The sequence below is a fragment of the Solea senegalensis genome, linkage group LG9 (genome assembly GCF_019176455.1).
Source record: "Solea senegalensis isolate Sse05_10M linkage group LG9, IFAPA_SoseM_1, whole genome shotgun sequence".
Classification (NCBI taxonomy): Eukaryota; Metazoa; Chordata; class Actinopteri; order Pleuronectiformes; family Soleidae; genus Solea; species Solea senegalensis.
The window spans coordinates 21832636-21856143 of record NC_058029.1 but is presented as its reverse complement, the minus strand read 5'-3'; the positions used below and the strand labels follow the sequence as shown (position 1 = coordinate 21856143).

At 39.2% G+C, this 23508-nt stretch overlaps 4 protein-coding genes across 5 annotated transcripts; 2 read left to right on the top strand and 2 right to left on the bottom strand.

Annotated features, from left to right (window-relative positions):
* Window positions 1–101: 101 nt before the first annotated feature.
* LOC122774111 (lymphocyte activation gene 3 protein-like) lies at window positions 102–3292 on the bottom strand. The gene is made up of 8 exons (XM_044033133.1): window positions 3106–3292; window positions 2868–2982; window positions 2516–2736; window positions 1700–1960; window positions 1267–1584; window positions 808–1065; window positions 594–715; window positions 102–197 (listed from the first exon to the last, which is right to left on the bottom strand). Exons 1-8 carry the CDS (start codon window positions 3152–3154, stop codon window positions 102–104), a joined length of 1440 nt encoding a protein of 479 aa, XP_043889068.1. The 5' UTR covers window positions 3155–3292.
* A 4048-nt stretch (window positions 3293–7340) lies between these two features.
* On the top strand, window positions 7341–10643 carry mrpl51 (mitochondrial ribosomal protein L51). 2 transcript variants are annotated; one of them, XM_044033140.1, is made up of 4 exons: window positions 7341–7463; window positions 8669–8771; window positions 9753–9860; window positions 10259–10643. In XM_044033140.1, the coding sequence occupies exons 2-4, from the start codon at window positions 8681–8683 to the stop codon at window positions 10453–10455; spliced, it is 396 nt and encodes a 131-aa protein (XP_043889075.1). In that variant the 5' UTR covers window positions 7341–7463; window positions 8669–8680; the 3' UTR covers window positions 10456–10643. The 2 variants fall into 2 exon arrangements, with proteins under 2 accessions (XP_043889075.1, XP_043889074.1); XM_044033139.1 differs by lacking the exon at window positions 7341–7463 and adding an exon at window positions 8296–8480.
* Window positions 10644–11632: 989 nt separating this feature from the next.
* Window positions 11633–16950, top strand: vamp1b (vesicle associated membrane protein 1b). The gene is made up of 5 exons (XM_044033142.1): window positions 11633–12279; window positions 13435–13582; window positions 13857–14015; window positions 14294–14345; window positions 14967–16950. Coding segments are annotated over exons 1-5 (378 nt in total). The 5' UTR covers window positions 11633–12277; the 3' UTR covers window positions 14984–16950.
* Window positions 16951–16960: 10 nt separating this feature from the next.
* tapbpl (TAP binding protein like) lies at window positions 16961–23082 on the bottom strand. The gene is made up of 8 exons (XM_044033134.1): window positions 22740–23082; window positions 20708–20914; window positions 20345–20617; window positions 19723–19923; window positions 19423–19590; window positions 19228–19331; window positions 18031–18256; window positions 16961–17304 (listed from the first exon to the last, which is right to left on the bottom strand). The coding sequence occupies exons 1-8, from the start codon at window positions 22789–22791 to the stop codon at window positions 17237–17239; spliced, it is 1299 nt and encodes a 432-aa protein (XP_043889069.1). The 5' UTR covers window positions 22792–23082; the 3' UTR covers window positions 16961–17236.
* Between the last annotated feature and the right edge of the window lie 426 nt (window positions 23083–23508).

The window sequence follows — 23508 nt, the reverse complement described above, 5'->3', positions numbered from 1 at the left end:
TAATAATGTATTGGGGGGAAAACTGTGCAAACAAAAGCTTCCCAACTTGTATGAAGAAGACAGACTTAACTTAAGGACTTTTTTTTGTCTTTAATGGATTTTTACTGTTTCACTTGGTTTCTTTCTCTCTCCTCACGCTCATTGGCGATGGTGTGAACAATTGTTTCCAGGGCTGGGTATGGAAACACTCTTTTCCTCTGTGGAGAGTAAAAAAATGCAAAATTATAATTATGAAACTAAATAGCACAATTGTATTAAAAATGTATTTCCACCCTCATGTTAATATATATATATATACATATGTACAGTATATGCATATATATATATGTATATATATATATATATATATATATATATATATATATATATATATATATATATATATATATATATATATATATACATATATATATATATATACATATATATATACAGTATACACACATTGTATTATATTTTCATAGTATATTCTTTGCTCCCACTCAATTCTCAGCAGACATAATGGTGTTTTCTTATTTCAGGATTTTGCTTGGAAAAGAACTGTAAAAGTATTCCAGTGAATCTCAGTTTTTGAAAGAAGCTCAGATATTTACCCTTTGGTGGTTCTTGTACATTTGAGCCACAACCAGCAGCAGAAAAAGTAGGAGCAAACTGAGTCCGACCAGAGCAGCGGTGTTGTGTGAAAAACCTGTGGATTCCTGTCCACTCAAACCACCTGCAGACAGAAACAAAAACAGGTCAGATAAAGACACAATATGCCGTTTTATGTGGACATCAGTCCAGCATGTCTTTGTGTCTTCCACTTACTCATCATTTGAACATGGTAGGTTATGTTTCCCAGAATGCCTTCTTTGCCTGAGAAGCGACATACCCATGCGCCCCTGTTCTCCTCTGACACCAGGCTGATAATCAGCGTCTTCCCCGTCTGAATGGACCCAAATGACTGTGTGCCGTTGACATCATAGCTCACATGAACCCATTCATAGTTGGTGACGTCCTTGTCGTCGGACAGCTGGCAGGTCACAGTCACGTAACCTTTTCTCTTTGATGGAACACTGCTTTCAACTGAAACAACACAACAATAACATGTACTTTACAGTCACAAATGTCACTTAACATTGCCGTCACGCGTCTTCACATTTTTACGCATATTTTATCTGCATAGCTGTTTGTATATTTTATATTTTAAGAATAAGGTTGCTGAAACAACACTATTTGAACACACCTATGTGAACTCAAGCACAATCTGATACCATGTCAGCTTACTTTTAGCAATGACCAGTTGCATGTCCCGAGTCAGCTTTTGTCCTTGTATGGTCCCAGAGCATCTGTACTTGCCCACATCCTTTAAACCAACCTCTTTCAAAGCGGTAGACTTATCCCAAGGATTCTGAGAGGAGGGTGAGGATGGAGAAAAGGAGGGCAGCGGGAGACTGGGAGACGGTTTAAAAAGAGACCCAGGCTGCAGTTTCTCCCACGCTGGTGAGGAGGGAATCAGGCCCGGAGAGAAGATGCATGGGAGTGTGACTGAGGAGCCCACAGCAGCATACACCTTAGTGTTGTCAGTGGGTGGTTGGATGATTCCTTAAATGGACACAAAGGATTTTAAGAACATCTGCATGGAAAAATGACCATGCACGGTGTGATCGTTTTTACAAAATGTGTGTTTTCAATGGACTATTTCTCCAACATCTCTCACCTCTCACTGTCAGGTTTGCTGAAGCTCGTCCCTCTTTGCCCTTGTAGCTCACCACACACGTCCAGTTTCCTGACAGCCTCGCGGCCAACTTTTTCCTCACAATGCTGTTAGAGCTGACCCCGTCTGAGGCGACCGCGGTCTCTGACGAAACTGGACCGCCGTTCAACATCCACCGCACAGAGGCTCCATAAGGCCATGGAGTCACATCACAGGTGACTGACACGTCCCTGCCCAGTATGGGCTCGGATGGAGAGATGGACACTGGGATGGAGGATGAGATTCATGTTATTAGTATTAAAATAAATGCATGCAATTTCATGTAGAATTAAGGTACAATATTATATTCTTATGAGAATATAGTATTTTAAATAACATTTGTATTAATAAAATTAATACAAATTAATTAATTTGTCTTAATAAAAGATGTCTTTGTTATGTGCTAGAGTTACTTCGAGTGTTGGTGTGCTTAGTGAATGAATGCAAGAAATAAATAAGAACATGGGATTTGTCATTTTCTTTCTTACTTCACAGAACAAATTGGGGGCAAATAATCACAGTTAGTGACCCAGTTAGTAAGTTAATAAGTTATTTAATATATTAAGGTCAATAAATATGAAAGATACAGTGTATATAGTTTATAATAAAAATGCAAGTCAAGTGAAATGGAATAAAACTAATGTAAAAAAAACAACTGGCAATATAAAGAAAACAATTGTGTGGTTCTTCTTTGATATCTGGGCCAAATAATACGCATTCCAACTTGACCATACTTTTTCTTTATTTCTGCCACATCTGTCTCTGCTCAGTGTTTATTACCTGTGATGATTCTGAGCATGACCAGGTTTTCAGCGACCCATCCTCCAGCCTCCACGCTGCAGGAGTAAAGTCCTCCATCATCCCACTGCACATTGTTAATCAGCAGGCTGTAGTCGCCTCTTACAAACTGGGGATGAGGGCATTGGACACGTTGGATCCCTTTCTGTGTCCAACTAGAACCCCAGTACTGCAGGCCACTCTTTAGCTTTCTCCAAACTGTGCTATGGTAGGAAGTGTAACAGTACAGCGTCATTCATCAGCATATCAACAAAAGATTTGTTATGAATGTAGAGGGATTTGACAAGAAACAGGGAAAACATTAATAACAAGTGAGAAAAAAAAGGTGTCTTACCCTTTGTTAGCTTTAGTCCAAATGATGGTAGAAGGAGTATTGTTTGTAGATTTACACGGGAGTACAGCTGGAGCGCCTGCTTCAGCAAACACCTCTGTTACATCACAATGAGCTCCTGAGAAAGAGACATTCACTTCAGAGAGTCTGCAAACACAAATCTACTTTTTTTTTTTACTTGTCTTTTTTGTTATTACAAATTAAGATGGTTAAAGTAAAAGGGAAAAGAGTTTAAATTTACCTGTCATTAGAAAAGTAACAAAAACAACGGTGAAACACACCAACGACATCGTTCTGCTTTTCAAATAAATCCACAGATGTCTCTGTAATCTCTTTCACTAACACATGTGTTATCTCTCCACTTCCTGAAAACTCTTTCTCTTTGCGTGATGTGCTTGATGTGATTTTCAGAGTTGGGCCGATGAGGTATATATACACTGTATATGAGCCCGTGGGTGACGAAGTAGAGTGTTTGGTAGTTCCTCTTCTGATCATGTGACTTAAGCTACAAGGCAGACTTTGATGTGGTCTGACATTGACAGCCTGGAAACTGTAAGACTGAGAGATAAACAGGGAGACCCACTTTCTCCCACGGATTCTCTCTTCTTCTTCTTCATTATGTTTTCTTACACGTAACAATATGGCATTTATTATTTATTCATTTTAATTTTAGTGAATTGTGTTTATTGAATAATTTGCAAAGTATAAGCTACAGTACATTGTCATATTCAGTGTACTCTACATGAATGGCAGCGTCATTTAGACTTGATTCAAACACATTTTCAGAAATGGTTTGTAACAAATAAACACAGCTATCCTTTTTATTATATCATTTTGTTTTTGCATGGCTGCTACCTTGACCAGACCTTCTTTGTAAAATAGATTTCTAATCTCAATAAATAAGCAACATTGTCCAAATTCTGACACTGCAATTATGTTACTTGTTTACAAATACGGTCTTCTGTGTTATTCAGGGAAGCTCTGGTTGTTGCTGTGAAACTGAGATAAACAGAACTGCAATGCTAAAACCACCAGTATTCCATCATCCCGGTAGTGACGGCAGTAGTGTTTACAACTACGCGGTTAACTCACACTTCTCACCATCATCATCACCATTATCATCAGTATGATAGTGCACTACTATGGGAACAAGGCCATTTAGTGTCTTGGTTTGATGGATACTCATGAAAGTGAATCATCACCCCCATTCTCGCTTCTTTGTTTTCCTTGTCGTCAGTTCTTGTAGCACTGCCGCTAAAGTAGAAACAGGCCTACACTGCCAGAAAAACTCTTATCAAACATGCTGTGGTTAATTGAAACACCTTAACACTGATGGGAACTAATGACTTGGTACTTAATTAGATTGATTTGATGCTTAAGGTGTACAATAAGGCTGAAAGTGCTTCAGAGACACTTTTAGTCCCATTTTGTGTAGTATGCAAAAAACATGATTCATATGAAATACAAACATTTACTAATGCTTTAATCAAAAACTGAAGTAATAGATAGTAATAGATATTACATATATACAAATACTGTAGTTTTAATGTAAAAGATTCTATCTATATATCTATCTATCGATCTATCTATCTGTGTATCTGTCTGTCTCTCTGTGTATTGATCTATCTATCTATTTGTCTATCTATCTATCTGTCTATCTGTCTGTCTATCTATTTATCTATCTATCTATCTGTCTATCTGTCTGTCTGTCTATCTATTTATCTATCTATCTGTCTGTCTATCTATGTATCTATCTGTCTATCTGTCTATCTGTCTATCTATTTATCTATCTATCTGTCTGTCTGTCTATCTATCTATCTATCTATCTATCTGTCTGTCTGTCTATCTATTCATCTATCTATCTGTTCATCTGTCTGTCTGTGTCTTCTGTCTGGTTCATTCATCCGGCCTGTCTGTCTGTCTATCTATCTATCTGTCTGTTCATCTATCTATCTATCTATCTGTCTATCTATCTTATCTATCTATCTGTCTGTCTGTTCATCTATTCATCTATCTATCTGTCTATCTGTCTGTTCAGGGTTCCTTCGTTCGTCTATCTATCCGCCTGTCTGTTCGTCTATCTATCTGTCTGTCTGTCTATCTATCTATCTGTCTATCTGTCTATCTGTCTATCTATCTATCTTATCTATCTATCTATCTATCTGTCTGTCTGTCTGTCTATCTATTCTATCTATCTATCGCTAGCTAGTTATCTATTTATCTATCGCTAGCTTGTTATCTATTTATCTATGGCTAGCTAGTTATCAATCTATCGCTAGATAGTTATATATCTATTGCTAGCTAGTTATCTATCGCTAACTAGTTATCTATCAATCTATTGCTAGCTAGTTATCAATCTATCGCTAGATAGTTATCTATCATCTATCTATCTATCTATCTATCGCTAGCTAGTTATATATCTATCACTAGCTTGTCTATCTATCTATCTATCTATCTATCTATCGCAAGCTATTTATCTATCTATCTATCTATCTATCTATCTATCTATCTATCTATCTATCTATCTGTCTCTATCTATCTATCTATCTATCTATCTATCTATCTATCTATCTATCTATCTATCTGTCTGTCTGTCTATCTATTCATCTATCTATCTGTCTATCTGTCTGTCTGTGTCTTTCTGTCTGTCTATCTATCTGTCTGTCTGTCTGTCTGTCTATCTATCTATCTATCTATCTATCTATCTATCTATCTATCTATCTATCTATCTATCTATCTATCTGTCTGTCTGTCTATCTATTCATCTATCTATCTGTCTATCTGTCTGTCTGTGTCTTTCTGTCTGTCTATCTATCCATCTGTCTGTCTGTCTATCTATCTGTCTGTCTGTCTATCTATCTACCTATCTATCTCTCAGTCTGCCTCTGCAAACAGACAGAAGTCACACTGATGGATAGCACCATCTAAGAGTGTGTGGGTGAAACCAAAGAGCTGTTTTTCTTGTGGAGACATCTTCCTTGGTAGTAGCCATGTGACTGCTGTGTGACTGACAGTACAATCTTTTCATCTCCTCCACTCTTCCATCCACACATCATGTCAAAGACTTTCAGTCTTCAAATTTAAATATGTGGTCCTATAGTTGCTTTGGTTTGTGGCTTCAGCTTGATGTAATGTCAAAAACAAAGCTGGAAGAACAGTGGAGGTGAAGACTCAGGGATCATCACTCACTTGCTGCAGTGAAGTGGTCTTTCCTACAGTACAGCTGATGTTTAGTCACTACCACTGTATCTGAATATGAAGTGAAGGGACTGTGGGGGAAAATGCCCCTCATATGGAAACAATTAAACGCTGAGCTTAAAGGGATGATGAATAAGTTAAAAAAAAAAAAAGGAGGGGGTGGAAAATAGTCAAATTTCTTCTGTAGAAATTTCATCAAATGACTAGTTTGTTCCTGTGCTAAGATCTCACAGATTTGCCTCTGCTCATGTCACTGACAAGAGCAGAGAATGAGACGAAGAATAAGACACATTTTCTGAATTATTCTAACCACAGCTGTGGTTGGTTGTCAAAAAATGATATGAAGATGGCATGGTAATCTATTCTGAATGTGTAGGTGATGATAAGTAATGTTCCACTGAGTTTTACTGGCAGAGGAAGCAGAATGCTGATGACAAAAGCGTCTCAGATGCAAACATTTGAAAATTTCTCATGTCAGCATTTTGTCCAGCTCTGCACTGAGACACCAATACATGACACGGGATCTGAGATGCAGAGCTAAAAGTGTCATCAGATAAACACTTTAGCAAAAGGAGGGGGTTATTCTAACAGAAAACAGTAGATTTTAACGCATTAATTGACTTTTACCAACTACTTTGTATTTGTTAATTTCATAAGCCTGTGCACAAGATTTGGAGAAGAAAAACAAAGTCAAAAGTTAAAGTGAAGTGTGCAGCCACGTCCTACACACTTACAGTAAAGACACCGACCTTTCACTGCAAAGACATTTGTGGTGTGTTATGTTAAAGTTGAATGTTTTGTCTTATTTAAATTTCCACATGGCTATCGTCATCTTAGCAAGAACGAAATAAAGACAATGATTTGTGCAGCAGTTGTTTCTTTGAAAATGACAAATATTCCACCCAGTTCTTTTAAACAGTAAGAATGAAAGTAACCGATTGCGTCTGTGTGTGTGTGTGTGTGTGTGTGAGAGAGAGCGAGAGAGAGAAAGAGAGAGAGAGAGAGAGAGAGAGACTACAATGAAGTTAGAAGTACAAACATATAACCAGATGTACAAACACAACATAGAGGTAAGTAAAGTGGAAATATTCCCCTATAACATATCATGGAGTTGTAGTAAAAGTACCAAATGTGTGCTATACTTTAACATTACCATTAAGTCTATGAAGCAATAACTGCACTTGTTCACTTTTTTGTAGGTCAGCAGTTTCATGCTTTCAGTCTTTTTGTCTTTTATTTTGGCTGACACGGCTTCAGAGAGAGCTGCACAGCTGTGTTTGTACACTGATTCACAGTGAGCTGATTGGACCCTTCTTCTGTTTCTATTATATATGATTAAATGGAAAAAATTAAACTTGATAGAAGGAAACATGGAAACATGGTTGAAAAGAACAGCAACAGGTAAAATCATGTGCAGTGTGATATTTGATTTTGTCAGGGTGGTTATTGCAAAGGGAATAAAGGTTTTTTGTAGATGAGTCAATTTGTGTTCCCAGATATTTAAAAACTGGTACCTGCTTAGTTTTGAAGATCTACAGCCCCTCTGGGATTATCCAGTCCAGGTCTGACAAGTGTGGTCTAGTGTGGTCTAAAAAGCAGTAGAATGTCCCTTTTTTCTGTGTTTTGAAGACTCTAAAGCACTTCAGTTCATTTACAAATTTAGTTGGACCACATTTTCAAACCGGGAAATGTAGCTAGGCCTGATATTTTCCGCAGCCAGCAAACCGCAGGTGATGACAAATTTAAAACCAGCGCACATGCATGTAAAGCACATCAAAAAGTGCTACACCTGAACAGAATCTGGAGTACTGTTTTTCCACTTTGAAATAAAACTATTTTGGTCAGTCTGTCCTGACCAAAAAAAAGGTGCACAGTAGTAGCTTTCACAATAGTTTCTCTTTGCAATTAAAACAATAAATGAGATTATGAGCATAATATTAGCAACAGCAGCTCTTTGAAATGAAATCAACATTTGTCACATATGATCCACACAAAGAGCATTTATAATAACAGCTCTGTCAATGCTATCAATCCTATGAGGATACACAGAGTGCTGCATTCATGGTCAACACTATTGTAGGAATTTATGTAGGACAGTGAAAAATGTTTGTCCAGTTGTTATTTTCCTCATTGTTTCTGGTAGTAACACTGGCCGGGCCACCAGCAGGCGCACACGCAGTCTGCTGCTTCAGCGCAGCTGGCGCCCTCTGCTGGACCTACTTGCACAATTCGGTACCGATGACGCTGTGCATTGTGGGACACACCACAAGATGGACGCGGCCACTGGTAGCATGTCGCAGCCTCAGTAAACGTAGTTTTAAAACGTTCTATGTTTGTGTGAGGTTATACTTATGTATATGCTGTTATCATAACAAAGAGGCAACATTGTCGCGAGGTTGTTGACTGACGTGTAAACAGGTATTTGTTATTATACTTATACTCTTAACATCATGTGCTAAATAATGCTAAAGCTAAGGGTCAGTGTGGAGGAGTTAAAGAGTAAAAGCTGACTATCAAACGCTTTAAACACCATCACTTACAGTCGCAAAGGTAATGTTATACGTATGAGAATACAGTTAACTGTTCTACGGACGTTTTTATCGTAGAGGGCGTCGGACATGTCACTCGTGGGAGGTTTGCTGAGAGCTGGAGCGTCCTTCTGTCGGAGTGCTGCGAGCCTGCTGCAGTCAGCGAGGACTGTGTCCACTGGTGAGCACTCAAACAACAACAACAACAACAACACACTCCTTCATTTCATCAGTGTTTGAGCAGTGAGTGCATGCTTCAGATCAGTGGTGGAAGAAATAAAAGCGGCTGTTCCTTTGGCTCGTCCTCTAAAATGTTACCTTTGTTTCCAGTTCAAGTGGTAAATGTTATTAAATTTAACGAAGGACACAAATATTAACAGGAATTCGATGCATTTGAGAAGCAACTTGTACTCAAATGTATTCTTTTGCTCGATGTACGGCTTAAATCAAACCATCAGAAAGTGTGGGACGTTGCCTCCCGGTGAACCTTAGAGGTATTGCAGGCCCGAGAACGTTTGCTATGTTTATAAAATTCATAGCATATGTCTTTGGTTCTCAAGCTGAGCTTCCTCTGGTGGTACCAGGGTATGTGATCTGAGTGGAGCTGATACATGTTGAGTGTGTAGAAAATGAAACAAATGATAAATTAAAGAATAATAATTAGTCCCCTAATCTCTCACTCCATCATAATCTAATCTCACTATACCAGTGTCTAAGTAAGAGTAGGATGATGAGAGTGCAAATTATCTTATTAAATCTGCCTCCCGTGAAATCTGTAGCTGTCTTTGCTCAGCCTATTTACACCTCTGTATTTAAATGTTGGCTCCATATTTTCTTAGGTGGTACTTAAAAGTTTGGGAAGCACCGGCAGATATATGCTCTGGGGAAAGGATAAAACATCTGGTGTCTCAATATACAGTATGTTGTTTATTTGTAAATACAACATGGAGCTTCTTAGTTATGGCCAAAATGTTAATTTCAGTTATTTTGGTCAATGTAGAAATCATGGTTTATATTATGATTAATTATAGGCAAACCTTGTTTAAATGTAATTTGTTTACTTCAGTGTTCTGTGTTTGCTTATGTAAAAATCTTGGCATTGTTTTTAAATGTCCATTTATTGTTTTATTAATTCTGACTTGAAACATTGTGTTGTTTGCAGGTTCATGCTGCCGCATCCGGATGCATGCCATCCCTCAGCCTAAGGTTGTGGACAGGTGGACTGAGAAGAGGAGCATGTATGGAGTTTATGACAACATAGGCATATTAGGCAAGTGTCCTGAACATGATTCACTTCATTAGAGATGGAAAATCTCTCCTTATCAAGTTAAACTGGCCATCCCAGCCCAATAATTAAAACTGTTTGGTATATAGTCTGCAACTAAGGATTAAGCTGTGGAAGTGGTTATATGATATGAAGAACAAAAGACATAAAAGTTTGTGTTAGTTCTTGTTTTGACTAAACAAGAATACAAAACAAGACTATAATCAGTGTGTATAGTCTTACCAGAACTGTAACAACTGCAATTATAATTTTAAATACCTAGATCTATTCTCAGCGTCCTTACAACTGCACCGTCCCCATCCTTTTATTTCCTTCCCCTCTCTCTAACTCGCGCTAAGTCTAAGACTGTCCATAAAGTGATACTCTTATTTTTGTGCCTGCAGGAGATTTTAAAGCTCACCCCAAAGACATTATCAAGGCCCCCTGCTGGTTGAAGGGTTTCAGAGGTAATGAACTGCAGCGACTAATTCGGAAGAGGAAGTTGGTGGGAGAAAGAATGATGACTCTGGACAGACACAACTTGGAGAAGAGGATCAATTTCCTCTACAGACGCTTCAATCGCACTGGCAAACATCGCTAAAACTAAAGACTGTTTAAGTCTTAGCTTTGTTTATTCCTCTTCTCAATGTATATTGAAGGTTTTTTGTTATTTACTGTTTATTTTTCAAACATTTATTGGTTGTCTTTGAACCTACTATGGACTCACGATAATGATTGTCTTGACAAACAAATGACATGATATAAAAGCCTGAAAATACTTTATTAAAACAGATTTGAAAAGAAGCCTTGTTAGTTTGTTTTTTAACCAAAGTCGAAGATTTTTTGTAAGAGTGAACACTGTCATTTTTGTTAATCGTTGATACTAAAATATAAAAGATCCTTGCCTGAGTTTGGCCGAAAGACTCTATAAACTGAACTATAAAACCAAACAAAGTGTACATCTTGTGTATTTTGACCTCACTGTATGCACAGGGGCAGTGTTGGATTGAAACAAGAGAGGAACGTTTTTATATAACGTCACTGTCTTAAACTGTTGGGAAAGTACATATATATATATATATATTATGTGTCACAGGGGTTGTGAGATATTGAATTAACATAGAAAAAACTATTATTTTGTGGCTCATATTTATATTATGCCAAGAGGTTTTTTTATACATGTTTTGACATAGGTTATGGCCAATTGAAGAAATGTTTTTTTTCTCAATTGGCCAGTTTTTTGGTGATCTGGATCTGAGATCAGTTTTTTAATTTATTTTTCTAAAGCAGCAAAGGGTCTGTGTTACTGTTAAGTTGGGGTGAAATCGAGATCTTGTTTTTCAGTGTCTTATGTTGGTTTAACCAACACTGGTCTACATTTCAGTGGATGTGAAAACAGCAACTCAGTACGTGCAGACTGTGGTGTCCACATGTGTCCTTTGTTTTTGTCCCGAGACTTGTGCACCAGTCCCCAATGACCACTGTGTCTCCTGTCACTTCTCTGAAATACTGTGTACAGATGGTGAAAATCAAAATGGAAAATGTATAGATTCAAGGGCAGCAGCAGAAATGAAACAGAGAGATGTGATCCAGGATGAGCAGGAGCAGGAGGAGGAGGAGGAGGGGCTGGGAGAATCCCAGGCCAGGGAGGAAACAGTCGAGTCAACACTGTATAGGCATCATGCACTGTACCGCAGTGTCGTCCTGCCGCCCCATCTACTCTGAGAGCTGCAGTACTGCGAAGTGTGAGGAGAGCGAGAGAGGGAGGGAGGGGAGGGGGGAGGAGGGGGTACCGCACTGTCGATACGAGTCCAAGTGGAGGAAGCAGGAGCAGAGACGCATTATTGCAGTAGCCTACAGACCCACAACACTTTGCGCGGACGGAACGCGCACAGAGAGAGAGAGAGAGAGAGAGAAAGAGGAGGAGGGGGTTAAAGAAATCAGCTGAATTTCATGACTGGACTTTTTTCATTCACTCTCCTCTTTTAAAAAAAAATTTCACGCAGTTTTCCCAGCAGCTTCAGAAGCTTGTGACTGAGGCAGCCGCGTGTCTGTGAGGACGCATCATCACCACCATCATCAGCATCACCAGGAGCATCGAGCTGCAGGAACCTGAAGTGGATTAGTGACTTTCCTCGTCCTCCTCCAGCTCCTCCGGCTCACTCGTCCGCACAGTATTGCGGCACTTGGCCACAGAGAATCCGCTCTGCTCCACTGCGCCAACAACAACCTCCATTTTTCTTTTTTCATCAAAGCCTGGACTTTGTTTGGAACCACTGCCCACAAACCCAGTCTCTTTCCTCCCCTCTGTGATCTTTCATCTCTTTTTTTCCTGTCGTGGTGGTACTTCAGACCCTCCCTCCCTCGCTTCCTCTCCTCCCTCCCTCCGCTGCCGTGCGTCACTTCTAACAGCTGCATAGAAGATGTGAGTATTAATGCGGCTTTTCTGCTGCGCTTTTCCCCCCTTTACCTTCCACACAATAACAAACGCAGCATCTATAACCTGGATGCTGCACACGCACGCGTTTATAAACTAATGTTGATTTGCTTGTTTTATGTTTTCAGTCAAACTGAACTGGTTTCTCTCCGCTTGAGTGATTTTGCTGACGCAAGTGAAATTTTCCAGTCACATCTTCACTAAATAATGTATTGTAGAGTTGGCTGATTTCACTCGTGAATGTTCAGACCGTGTTAAACACAGTATTTCCTCTTTAATGTTTTCTCTTAATTGTGATTTTTACGTGTATTCTTTCTTTGTATTATCTTGGCCCTGTGTCATTTGACCTGTTTCTGTTGTGCGCACTTTTCTGCTGTTTTAAAATAGTTGCAGTATTTATTTCTTTTTAAAACCTGTCAAATATGGTGTTATAATCCATGAGGTTATTATGGATTAGTTTCTAGGCTGCTTGATGACGAGAAACATTCATGTCACTGATGAGACTCAGACTCTTTGGTTCATCATCTGTAAATGTATATTTCTTGGCCTCCAGGACTGACAGAGTGATTTGTATGAAACTGACCTGCAGCTGAGTCAGTGCTGCTCCTGAGCTGCTCAGCTTTTTGTCCCCTGTTCTCTACATGTTCCTCTTCCCTCTGCTGGTTTAACCCTTTCCTCTTTTACTGCAAATCACTTTCCATCCTCAACTTCTCTCTCGCTATCACTGTACAATCCATCATATAATATTCTCTCCTCTCTTTTTTTCTCCCCTAAAATGTCTGGATTCTTTCTCTTAAGCCAAATATGTCCTTTCCATTCCTCGCTTTCCATCTTGTGTCCTAGATTTTATCCCCTTTCCTTTAAATCTCATTTTAGATTCTTACCCTCTTCTCTCACCTGCTCATCTTTTCTCTCTCTTTTATTTCCCCCATTCCTCGCTCTACATCTACATCTCTCTTCTACATATGCAGTTTTTCTCTTTTCATCTTTTTTTGCTGCATCAAACTGAATCCATGTTCTCCTTCAGAAGATTGACACAAAACCTTTTCACCTTATCTACCTGCCTTATTAGTTATCAGCTTAGTGAACTGTATATTATTATTATATTTCATTCCTCCTGCTCCTTCACGTGCTTCGTCTCAGGTCTGCCCCAGATGCTGCTGCCCCAGCTGGAGCCCCTGGTGCTCCTGGAGCCCCTGGTGCAGATGGAGCCCCAGCTGGCCCACCTCCAGGCCCACCCAACACCTCCAGCAACCGCAGGCTACAGCAGACTCAGGCCCAAGTCGAGGAGGTGAGCTGAACCAGACCAGACTAAGATAGAGAATCTCATCATCAAATACAAAGGGCCAAACCAAATGTAAAGTACTGTACGTCAGAGCTGTTCTTGTGTGTTTTTTCTTACCAGCCTCTGCTATAAACTGCAAATGGACTTAGACTACTTATTTATTCATGCTTGTAATTTACAGCACACTATCTTCAGAAACTCCGTAACTGTGTTATTGTTCCTGTCATCTCCCCACCACACCACTCCCAAATGCTTTCTCATCCTCGTCACTGTGGGCTAGGTGGTGGACATCATGCGGGTGAACGTGGACAAGGTTTTGGAAAGGGACCAGAAGCTCTCAGAGTTGGATGACAGAGCGGACGCTCTCCAAGCCGGAGCCTCTCAGTTTGAGAGCTGTGCAGCAAAGCTAAAGAACAAGTACTGGTGGAAGAACTGCAAGGTAGCTACATTAGTGAGGGTCCATTAAACAGACAAATAAAGTCATCATGTATTCACATTATGTCTGTTAGTATCTACTGTTGTGTGTATAATGTGAATTACCTGCAACATAGGATTCATATTAAGAGTAAAAGTGCTATGATACAGATTCACTGTAGAGTTCAAACTAGAGACTTAGAAATAAGCAGAACAAGACTCTCCGGTGTCCTATTTAGTTCTGTAATCACATGAAGTTATTGTAAATAGATGTTCCATTATAGTGTCTTTGTCTTCTTTCAGATGATGATCATGATGGGCATCATTGGAGTCATTGTGGTTGGAATAATATTCTGTGAGTAGTGGATACACTTCTGTCATCTTGTTGGCTGACTGAGAGAAGTGCATGTGTTTATGAACATATGACTTCATTTAACATTATTTTAAAGGGGGAATTATCATTACATTTTATCTTAATGATTACATGTACATTTATAAATGTAATCATATTGGTTTAAAGTCTCAGCCTTTATCAGCTGGGTTTGGCTCCAGCTCCACCTGTGACCCTTGTGTGAAGTAGAAAATGGATGGATGAATGGTTGAGAGCGAGAGAGAGATGAGTTTTTACAAAAATATACACTTATTTATAATCTCACCGTATCATTATTACACATTGGCTTTCCTCCACATTTGCCATTTTACATTTAGAAAACACACCAGCTATTTAAATGAAAGTGCATAGATTGTTGTTATCTTATGTTGGATGCCAGCAGGTATAAAGCAGCGTGATATGTTTTAATTTCTTCTCAAACATGGCCACATCTGTCTTGCCCTCTTCTGCTCTGATTCTTAATTATTCATGACTTCTCGTGACCGAGTTAACTATTGTTGAAACCTGTAAATACAATATCAGTGAGAGTTTTCTGTTTAGTTTTAAGTGACCTAATCTTAGACTTCCTCTCTTCTTCATCCACAGTATACTTCTTCTACTGAACTCAGCCCATCCGTTTAGATGGGTATGGACTTAAGAATGATACAAGAGGGAAGAGGGAAAAGAAGAATGCAACTCCTCCCCCTTTTATCTGTCCTCTCCTCCCTCTTTTCACAGTCTTCCATCAAACCATCTTGCACTTAAACATGACTCCAGTGTTTGTAGGTGTCTCTGCTTTCTTTGTCCGTCTTTCCCCTCCCTTGTTTTTGCTTTCTTCCACTGGTTTGACGTGAAGTCACACTCACTCTCTCCTGCCTCTGCACCTCATGTGTTATTGAAGGTCGCAGTAGGCAGAGAGAAGGGTGAGGAAGAAAGGGAACGAGGGAGAGAGAGAGAGAGAATCCTTGTGACGGGAACATGTGGGGCGAAGCCCAATTAACGGAGCTTTGGGGGAAAATGTTCAACGTACAGAGGGTGAACGTGTGCAGCGAGATTGAACCAGTCCTTTCTACACCCGATACACCAAAGCTTGTTCATATTAATGTTTTTGAAAGTCCTGCATTTGTAAATTGATACTGACAAGACAAAACTAACACACTCTGTCTCACCACTGCTGCCATCATTTCTGCTTATTAACACAAGGTCATGTTAGATTAAGATTATGCTCAACTTTGTTGTAAGCCTAAGTATTTGTGATCCAAAAACACAGTAGCATATAGCTTTTTCCAAGTTTAGCGGATTAGGGCTTTTATTAGTGAGTTTCATTTACTTTGCTGCCTAACATTTTCTCTTGCGTAGCTTCTTATTTCTCCAGTGTTTAGTATAAGTGAAGTAGATGAAGTGACTGTGTAAGAATAGTAGTTTTTTCTTTTTCTTTTTTTTAAAAAAAGGAAGAATTCAGGGAACGATACTAAAAGCATAGAACCATTTTTTTCTGTCTAAATGAGTGAAATATTTCTCGACTGATAAGAAGTTATTGACAAAGTAGTTCCTTGGTGATGGTTGATTTTGTACCGGGGGTTTCGTACCGCAGGAGGTGGTATGGTCAGTAGCAGCAAGGTGAACAGACGAGCAGCCACTTACAGACAATCCACTGTACACATGAACTGACCGCTCCGGCCCAGAGGAAGGTCTCTCAACTCTGACTTCCAGCGAGTCAAAGCCATAGACAGATGAGTGTGTCGTGTCACATTTCAAACAGGTACAAATGTCCACTTGATTCAAGAGTCCTGCTGAAAAAGTCTTTGATTGATTGTGGTTTAAGTCGACTTGATCTAAAAAAAAATGATAAGAAGAAAAATCGGAGCCATTCATTCCCTCAGCCCGATCACATGACAACAGACTCACCTTCAGTCCTGTCACGGCCTAAATGAGGCGTTTGTTTCTAACTTGCATGGCAAACGGTGTCCATAGTTTGACCTTTTTGTGTGACCTGTGTATCTGCCATCTCTGAATCTAACTGCCGACTGTACATTTTCTTTCGTTAGTGGTATTATGGACCTATGTATGTATTTTCAGATCTGATAATTACTGCTTATGCAATGCAATGATGCTGAAGAGTTTGCCAAGACTTAAATTTACTTGCTTTAAGAAAAACAAAACAATATTCAGAGACTGAAATCATCTACTACTATTGTGACCTGTTAAAAACATGTAGTATTGTACAAGTACAACTATAGTGCACATCTGTCAGACTATGCTCCTGAATGTGTTTATAAATTCTTTCAGGTTTTTAGGGAGTTGTTGGAGAAAAGAAAAGCAATTTATTTTCTCTCTTTTTAGACTGATTTGGAGAGTGGATACGATTGTGAAAATATGAAGAAACTTATGCATTTATGTATGATTGTAGCAGTTTTACAAAATTATCTGGTGATATTTTACAATATCACCAGATAATTGACACATCAGATATGAAAATGTGAGATTTACAACTTGAAAATGCAGTAAGAAATGCAAGTGGAATTGCGAAAAATAAATGCATGCTTACCACTTTTGCTGATGCCAATAAAGAAATCATCAATAAAACTGATGATCCGTCGTTGTTTCCTTTTTTTTTCTTTATTGAACCCGTATGAACATGGTTATTTTCTACACAACAAATGCTGTACATTAGACAAATGTACACAACACAGCTAGATATTAAAATACAACTATCTACAGTGTCTTCTCCCAAATAGAAAGATTGAACAGAATTACATTTATTACAGTATTTACTTATTGTAAAAACTGACGAATAACTTAAAGACTCACAAATGACACAAAGGAAGAGGTCAAGTTGAAGTCGGGATAATCTACCGTAGAAAAACGTTTTTGACTTATTTCATAACCTGGTAGAAGAAAATGACAGTGATGATGAGGAAACCCAGAATCCACTGATAGGAATCTGCAGAGAGAAAGACGGGCGTTAACATCAGGCTCAAGACTGTAAATGTACTGCAAATCAGCCACATTTCAACATGAAAACGTCAACAAATCCACTGTGTATTACAATTTGCTCAAATTTAGCATATTTATATTTAGCGATTTCTAAATGTTGACATACACTAAGACTCTCTGCAGCATAACAATATTTATTCTTCACAAAATCACCCCTGTTTACATCTGTGCTGTTTAAACTGCAGCTGTTTGGCTTAGCTTAGTATGAAGACTTTACTTTTCTTTTTAACGCCTCAGTTTTTGTACAGATATGAATTTGTGTGTATTTCTGGGCTTCACATGGTCAATACTGCAAGCCAAATCCTACGGAAACCACAGACGCAGCAAAGTGACAAGTATGGTGAGAATTAAACAGAAGACTTTTGGTTTTCCTTCAGTTAGGAGTTTTAGACTTCCATGATTCACAAAAAAAAAGTAAATAAAACATATCTACAAGAAATCGCAGTGCAGTTAAATCATTAAATTACGGAGCCTGTGTTTTATTGTTCATAACTGAATTCCAAGCACTTCAGGTTTTGCTGTCCTTCTTTTTGAATAGTCATTTGTATTTGTAGTGTGTGTTGTGTTATTATGTGGAGCCACAGATAAAATTCCTCATTGTGGACAATAAAGTTAAACCTCACCTTACCACAAATGCCAAACTGTTCCCTATAAAGACAGCAAACATAATTACCTGGTTGTGGACTTTGTACCACCACGCTCACAGAGAGCGGAGTGTCCAGGGCTGGGTGAGACACCATGCAAATGATTTTGGTGCCTGGGGAGACAGTGGGGGGCACAGCAAGGTGGGACGACAGGGAGAATGTCCCATCAGCATGCTGTCGATGGCTGGAAAGAGAGCCCTGATTCGGAAAGACGACGTGCTCTGTAGCGGTAGGAGAGAGATAAAACCATTCCATCTGTAGGGCAGAAGGAAACAGACAGTTATGAGCCACAGACAGTTAAGATCACTCTGTGTCTACGGCTTCATCCTCCACAATCCACTGCAGGACAAACACACAGAGACAAACAACCACTCACTATTACATTCACACCTACAGTCAATTTGAAGAGTCCAATTAACCTCCACATGTTTTTGGACTGTGGGAGGAAACCACAGAACCTGGAGAAAACACACACGGACATGCAAACTCTACACAGTTAGGATTAGTAACTCAATCAAATATTGTCGCCTTAGTCAGATTGTAAATCAATCTGTAAATGAGGACGTATGCTCAGAGCTCATTTACTGTGTGATTTCTATATGTAAAATATATAGGGATGAACAAATGCTTATTCTATTTCTGGCCAAAAACAAATAATCACCAGTGACGTGGTGACGTCACCCATAACAATCTGCAGTCCCATTATAAAGCCTCCAGAATCACCACTTGACCAGTGCCATGCTGACATTTGCAACTGAAGCTCAGAAGTGTCACCTGCACCCTGGCTCCTACTGGACAATACCAGCTGTCCACGGGTTATTACTCACTGGACTCATCTCATCAGAAGAGCGCAGACACAACTGATGACCCGAGACAATCTCTCTATCTCTAAAACACTGACATATTGTGATTACTGGTCAAAGCTTCCTTCCCGTAGCAGCAGAGTTGTGAGACTAAACAGAGCCCGGTCATTCTGTTGATTTCTCTTATTATTGAACAATAAAGCCAAAATCCTGCCAAAATGCACTATTACTACCCAAAGACCATCATCAGGTAGATTTTAAATGTTTGTTGTCTCTACGTTTATAATCCATTAAGGACTTCAAATGCCATGAGAACGTTATAAACTGAAGTTTACATTGATTTTATGTCTTTCTTTCATGTTGGTGATGGTAAAAAGGGATAATATACAGTATAAGGCTTCATCTAAATACATAGTTACAGACCTGAGCATCCAGGGGATAGTATTTACTGCAGTGACAGCTCAGTGTCTGCGGGGACTCTGTCTTCAAAACCAGCTTCTCCTCTGAGAGTGAGACGCTGGGTGGTTCTGAAAAATGATGACAAACAGAGGATTGTTTTCAAAGTCCCCCCGTTGTAGATACTCTGGGTTCGAGAGATCAGATTATTGTACCACTTACGATGAACATGGAGTTTAATGACTTGCTGTGCGTGGAAACGGCCTATACTGACGGTGCAGATGTACGTTCCCTCATCAGAAACCTTCAGCTTGTTCAGAGTCACAGAGACATTACCCTCACTAACAACCTGGGTGGCATCCATTCTCAAGTCTCTCCTGTCTGAATACACTGAAAACAGAATGAGACACAGGTTGACATAACTGATGAAACCATCATATACCAGGTTCAACCCACATGCATGTTCAGTGAATGTGAGACGTCTTGACCACTGACTGGTCCTTTTTGAACTACAGCACTTACCCACTGTGTTTCCATCTGCATTATCCATCCCTGTCCTCATTTCAAGCATCCTTCGCCCCTTCCCTCTGTGCTGCAGTCGCCATTCAATGCTCACTTCCTGCATTAACAGTGTTTCATGCTGCTTGAAACCACAGTGGAGGAGGACGTCGCCTCTCAGCGGCGCAGATACAGACGTAATGTGGGAAAACACCATGAATATCACTGGAGGACGGGAAAAAAAACAGCAGCAGGGACACTGTGATGAAGAATCTTATTGACCGCCAAATAAAAAGCTAGGAATTGAAAAGATTCAGTGAAATGATTCATGTATGTAATATATTAAAGCATCAAAGTGTAAGGAAGTAAGCAGACTGCAACAAACTGAGCTCTCCTCTCTCACCATGTGCTTCAGGGAACTATAGTGGCCTTTGCATACCAGAAAGGATGTAAACACTTTTTTTTTTCCTTTTTTTATTTTATGTTTCTTGTTTAGGAGGACTGAGCCAATCTCCGAGCAACAAACGATGCAACAAACGATGGTGGCCTGCACAAAACAATGCCCTTACTTAAAGTAAATAAAACAAGCTTATTCTAAGGCTAAAACAATAATAAAAAATAGTTATATATATGCAGTGCAGCTCACCCTCAGTCAGCAGTGTGCCTGCCTGGCTGAGTGGAAGACCCAGCTTGGGTTGCACCAGCGTCGTGTGGTTCTTCTCTATCACCAAGGTCTGCAGAATCAGTGAAGTGCTGAACTGAACTCCTTCAACATCAAGTGACACCATGAAGTAGGCTGGAGAGGAACTTCCCTCTGATCCATGCGGAGTGTAATGGCTTATTTCACACATCACTTCCTGATCATTGCAGTCAGCATGGAGTAACACCTCTATATGGGGGATCTCAACTGATGACACTGCTGCAGAGGAAACGAGAGGTTCAACACAGTTTGTCTTCATATCTCAACCAATATTACTTGTGAAGAAGGTGGGTGGGGTGGGGGGGGGACCTTTGGCCTCGAACAGGATGTGGTCTGGATCAGGGACTGAGGGTGGGACAAACGGAGTGAGTGCTTCCAGCGATTCGTCGAGGGTCACTGCCACATCGCGAAAGACAAGAGTAGCTGGAGATCGTGCAAAGGCTGGTCCCATTCTTCCCATTCCAGCTCCCTCCTCCACCAGGTTGCACGACAGTACCACATCTGCGACTCCAGCAGCTGAGAAACAAAGGGGAGGATAGATAAAGATTTATTCTAGAGATGTCTTAAAAAAACACACACACTCATTTCATCTTCATAACTGCCTATTGGACAAATTAAACACTCCTGTAATTTAACCATGACTATTATATAAGTTATCCATTTTTACATAATTGTTTTTAACATATGCATTCCATATTTTTTAATTTTATCATAGTTTCATAATTGAACACAGTTGCCTTTTCGATTACCTAGTGATTTGTCGATCTTTGCTTATTTATTGATTAGTTGTTTGGTTCATAAAATGTAAAGATTGAGATTGCAACAAAAGGAGGATTCCTCCATTTGCCCCTCCCTTTCCCAAGTGCATCAGGGAACTACAGTGGCCATCGCAGAACTGAAAGGATGCTTTACTTTTTTTGTGTCTTCACTTTCGGCACGAAATAGCAGCCTTTTCGTAAAGCAAGGCCTCGCCCAGAGAGGCGAAATTTCCACTAGCTCTACTCGCCTCGCCTCGCCACGGCACGATTAGGTTGCATCTCCACTACAAAAAAGTACCTATTTAACGTAAATATAGAGGTTTCCCTGGTAGTTTAACCCACATTGTTAGGGTTGTTAAGAAGTTTTAAGTGATCTACAGTTCGGCGCTGTTCGGCTTGATTTCTGTGTGGGAGATCTCTTCCTGTGACAGGACTCTGGCCAGTCAGCGGCCGGCAGTCTGACCAATCATTGCATAGTACCTACTTAAGCTCGCTTAAGCCTGCTTGGAACCTCATCCGAGCAGGTACTAAAAATAGTACCTGGTACCAGGTACTAGGCTAGTGGAAACACTACTTAAACCATGCCGTGGCGAGGCAAGGCAAGGCGAGTAGAGCCACTGGAAATGCGCCATAAAGGTTTAACCAGTTAAACATATTGATGGGGGTTATATTAAATGTAAACAACAATGACAATGTTACATACTGCACCTTTAAAGATGACATCAGGGACCTTCTATTAAAGAAACACTCAAAGCCATGGATTATCACAGAGTCGGCCCATGGCATTAGTAAACTGAACGCCTGCTTAGGGCTCCGTGTTCACCAGAGGGCCCCTAGAGCATTTAATTATGTTATTGTTTGTGCATAATGGTGAGTCTTTAGCACATTTACATATATTTTCAGACACATACTTTGTTCTTAAACCATTTTTACTTGTTTCAGATTCTTCAAGTATATGATGATTTTATTTCATACTGTATTTTGGGAGTTATTTGACTTTTATTGTAGTGTTATATTTTTATTTCTACTTTAATATTTAATGATAATGTAATAGTATCATTTAATATAGTTAATTTGTGGGTCTCTTTAATTGTATGTATATACTATAATAAACATATTATAATATATGTATGTATATATATATATATATATATATATATATATTCTTAGTTTTGTGCCATTTTAAATACTAATCAACCATTCTTCTAACATTGCTACCATTTTAGTTTCCATTTTAGAATCCTCCCAGAAGCATCATGTCATTACTTCTTTATTATTGCTTATATACTTGCTGGAATATCAATATAGCTGATGCTTGTGAATTTCTCTCTGAGATGAATAAAGTATTTATCTATCGATCCATCTATCTTAATTTAGTAATCATAATCTATAGATTATACATGGACTTCAGACAAAAATCACATGTTTTACAAGATTAATTACTAGAAGGTGTATTAGAAAGGTTTTTTTGATGAATGTACAGGTAAGTAATGCAGATGACTTTGTTTTATAGGAAATTGGCAAGCCACATTTCCTTAAAACATTCATCACTGATCTGAGACTTTATTTACTCATATTCTTACCACAAGCGCACGTCTGGAAGAATCCAAACAAAATGACTTCAATCATCATCATGAAGTCTGATTCCGTTGTTCTTTGTAAGGTTTCAGCTCGAGGAACATTACAAAAATAAATAAAGTGAACACAAACGCAGCACTTTCGCTTTTGATTCTATCTCAGCTGCAGCGAAAACAACAGACTGCGCCAAAACTGTTTAGTCTTTCTTTCTCCTGATGAACAGCAGGCGCACTCTGATAAATATAAAGTCGAAGCTAAGAGACAAACTTGTGAAGTAGAAGAGCTGATATGTTCACCAATGTGTGCGTGTGTGTGCGTGCGTGCGTGCATGCGGGGAACACACGCAGCAGCGGAAGAGTAAAAGTGAAAGTGAGAAGCGGGATCGTCCAATCACAGAGCAGCATGAGCCGCGTCATCAGTCACGATGGAAACACTGAAAATATTAAAGCGAACCAATCAGGCAGCACTTTACAGTTAAGGTTATGTTTGGAGAACCACAGGAGTCACCGAAATAGTAATACAGTTGTAATAATTAAACCATTAATAAAACAAATATACTACACACCAAACTAACTCAGTCATAATTATGAGACATTCTCACAATAATGAGATATTGTTGCATAATTATGAGATGCTAAGTCACAATTCAGAAATAGTATCTCATTTTTATGATAGCATCTCATATTATCCCAAAATTATGACTTCCTCATAATTATGACTTGGGTATGCATTATTTTTTTCCCCATGTGATATATTGTATATAAAATTCCATAG

Excerpts from the sequence above, each read along its gene's own strand:
- LOC122774111 (XM_044033133.1), bottom strand. The coding sequence starts at position 3,154 with ATGTCGTTGGTGTGTTTCACCGTTGTTTTTGTTACTTTTCTAATGACA. Across the intron at positions 2,737-2,867 it reads TGGACTAAAGCTAACAAAGG|CACAGTTTGGAGAAAGCTAA; the intron begins GTAAGACACCTT and ends TTCCTACCATAG. Across the intron at positions 198-593 it reads TGTACAAGAACCACCAAAGG|AGGAAAAGAGTGTTTCCATA; the intron begins GTAAATATCTGA and ends TACTCTCCACAG.
- tapbpl (XM_044033134.1), bottom strand. The coding sequence starts at position 22,791 with ATGATGATGATTGAAGTCATTTTGTTTGGATTCTTCCAGACGTGCGCT. Across the intron at positions 19,924-20,344 it reads AGGCACACTGCTGACTGAGG|TGATATTCATGGTGTTTTCC; the intron begins GTGAGCTGCACT and ends CCCGTCCTCCAG. Across the intron at positions 18,257-19,227 it reads ACTATCCCCTGGATGCTCAG|ATGGAATGGTTTTATCTCTC; the intron begins GTCTGTAACTAT and ends TCTGCCCTACAG.
- mrpl51 (XM_044033140.1), top strand. The coding sequence starts at position 8,681 with ATGTCACTCGTGGGAGGTTTGCTGAGAGCTGGAGCGTCCTTCTGTCGG. Across the intron at positions 8,772-9,752 it reads AGCGAGGACTGTGTCCACTG|GTTCATGCTGCCGCATCCGG; the intron begins GTGAGCACTCAA and ends TGTTGTTTGCAG. Across the intron at positions 9,861-10,258 it reads TGACAACATAGGCATATTAG|GAGATTTTAAAGCTCACCCC; the intron begins GCAAGTGTCCTG and ends TTGTGCCTGCAG.
- vamp1b (XM_044033142.1), top strand. Across the intron at positions 13,583-13,856 it reads CTCAGGCCCAAGTCGAGGAG|GTGGTGGACATCATGCGGGT; the intron begins GTGAGCTGAACC and ends ACTGTGGGCTAG. Across the intron at positions 14,016-14,293 it reads ACTGGTGGAAGAACTGCAAG|ATGATGATCATGATGGGCAT; the intron begins GTAGCTACATTA and ends GTCTTCTTTCAG.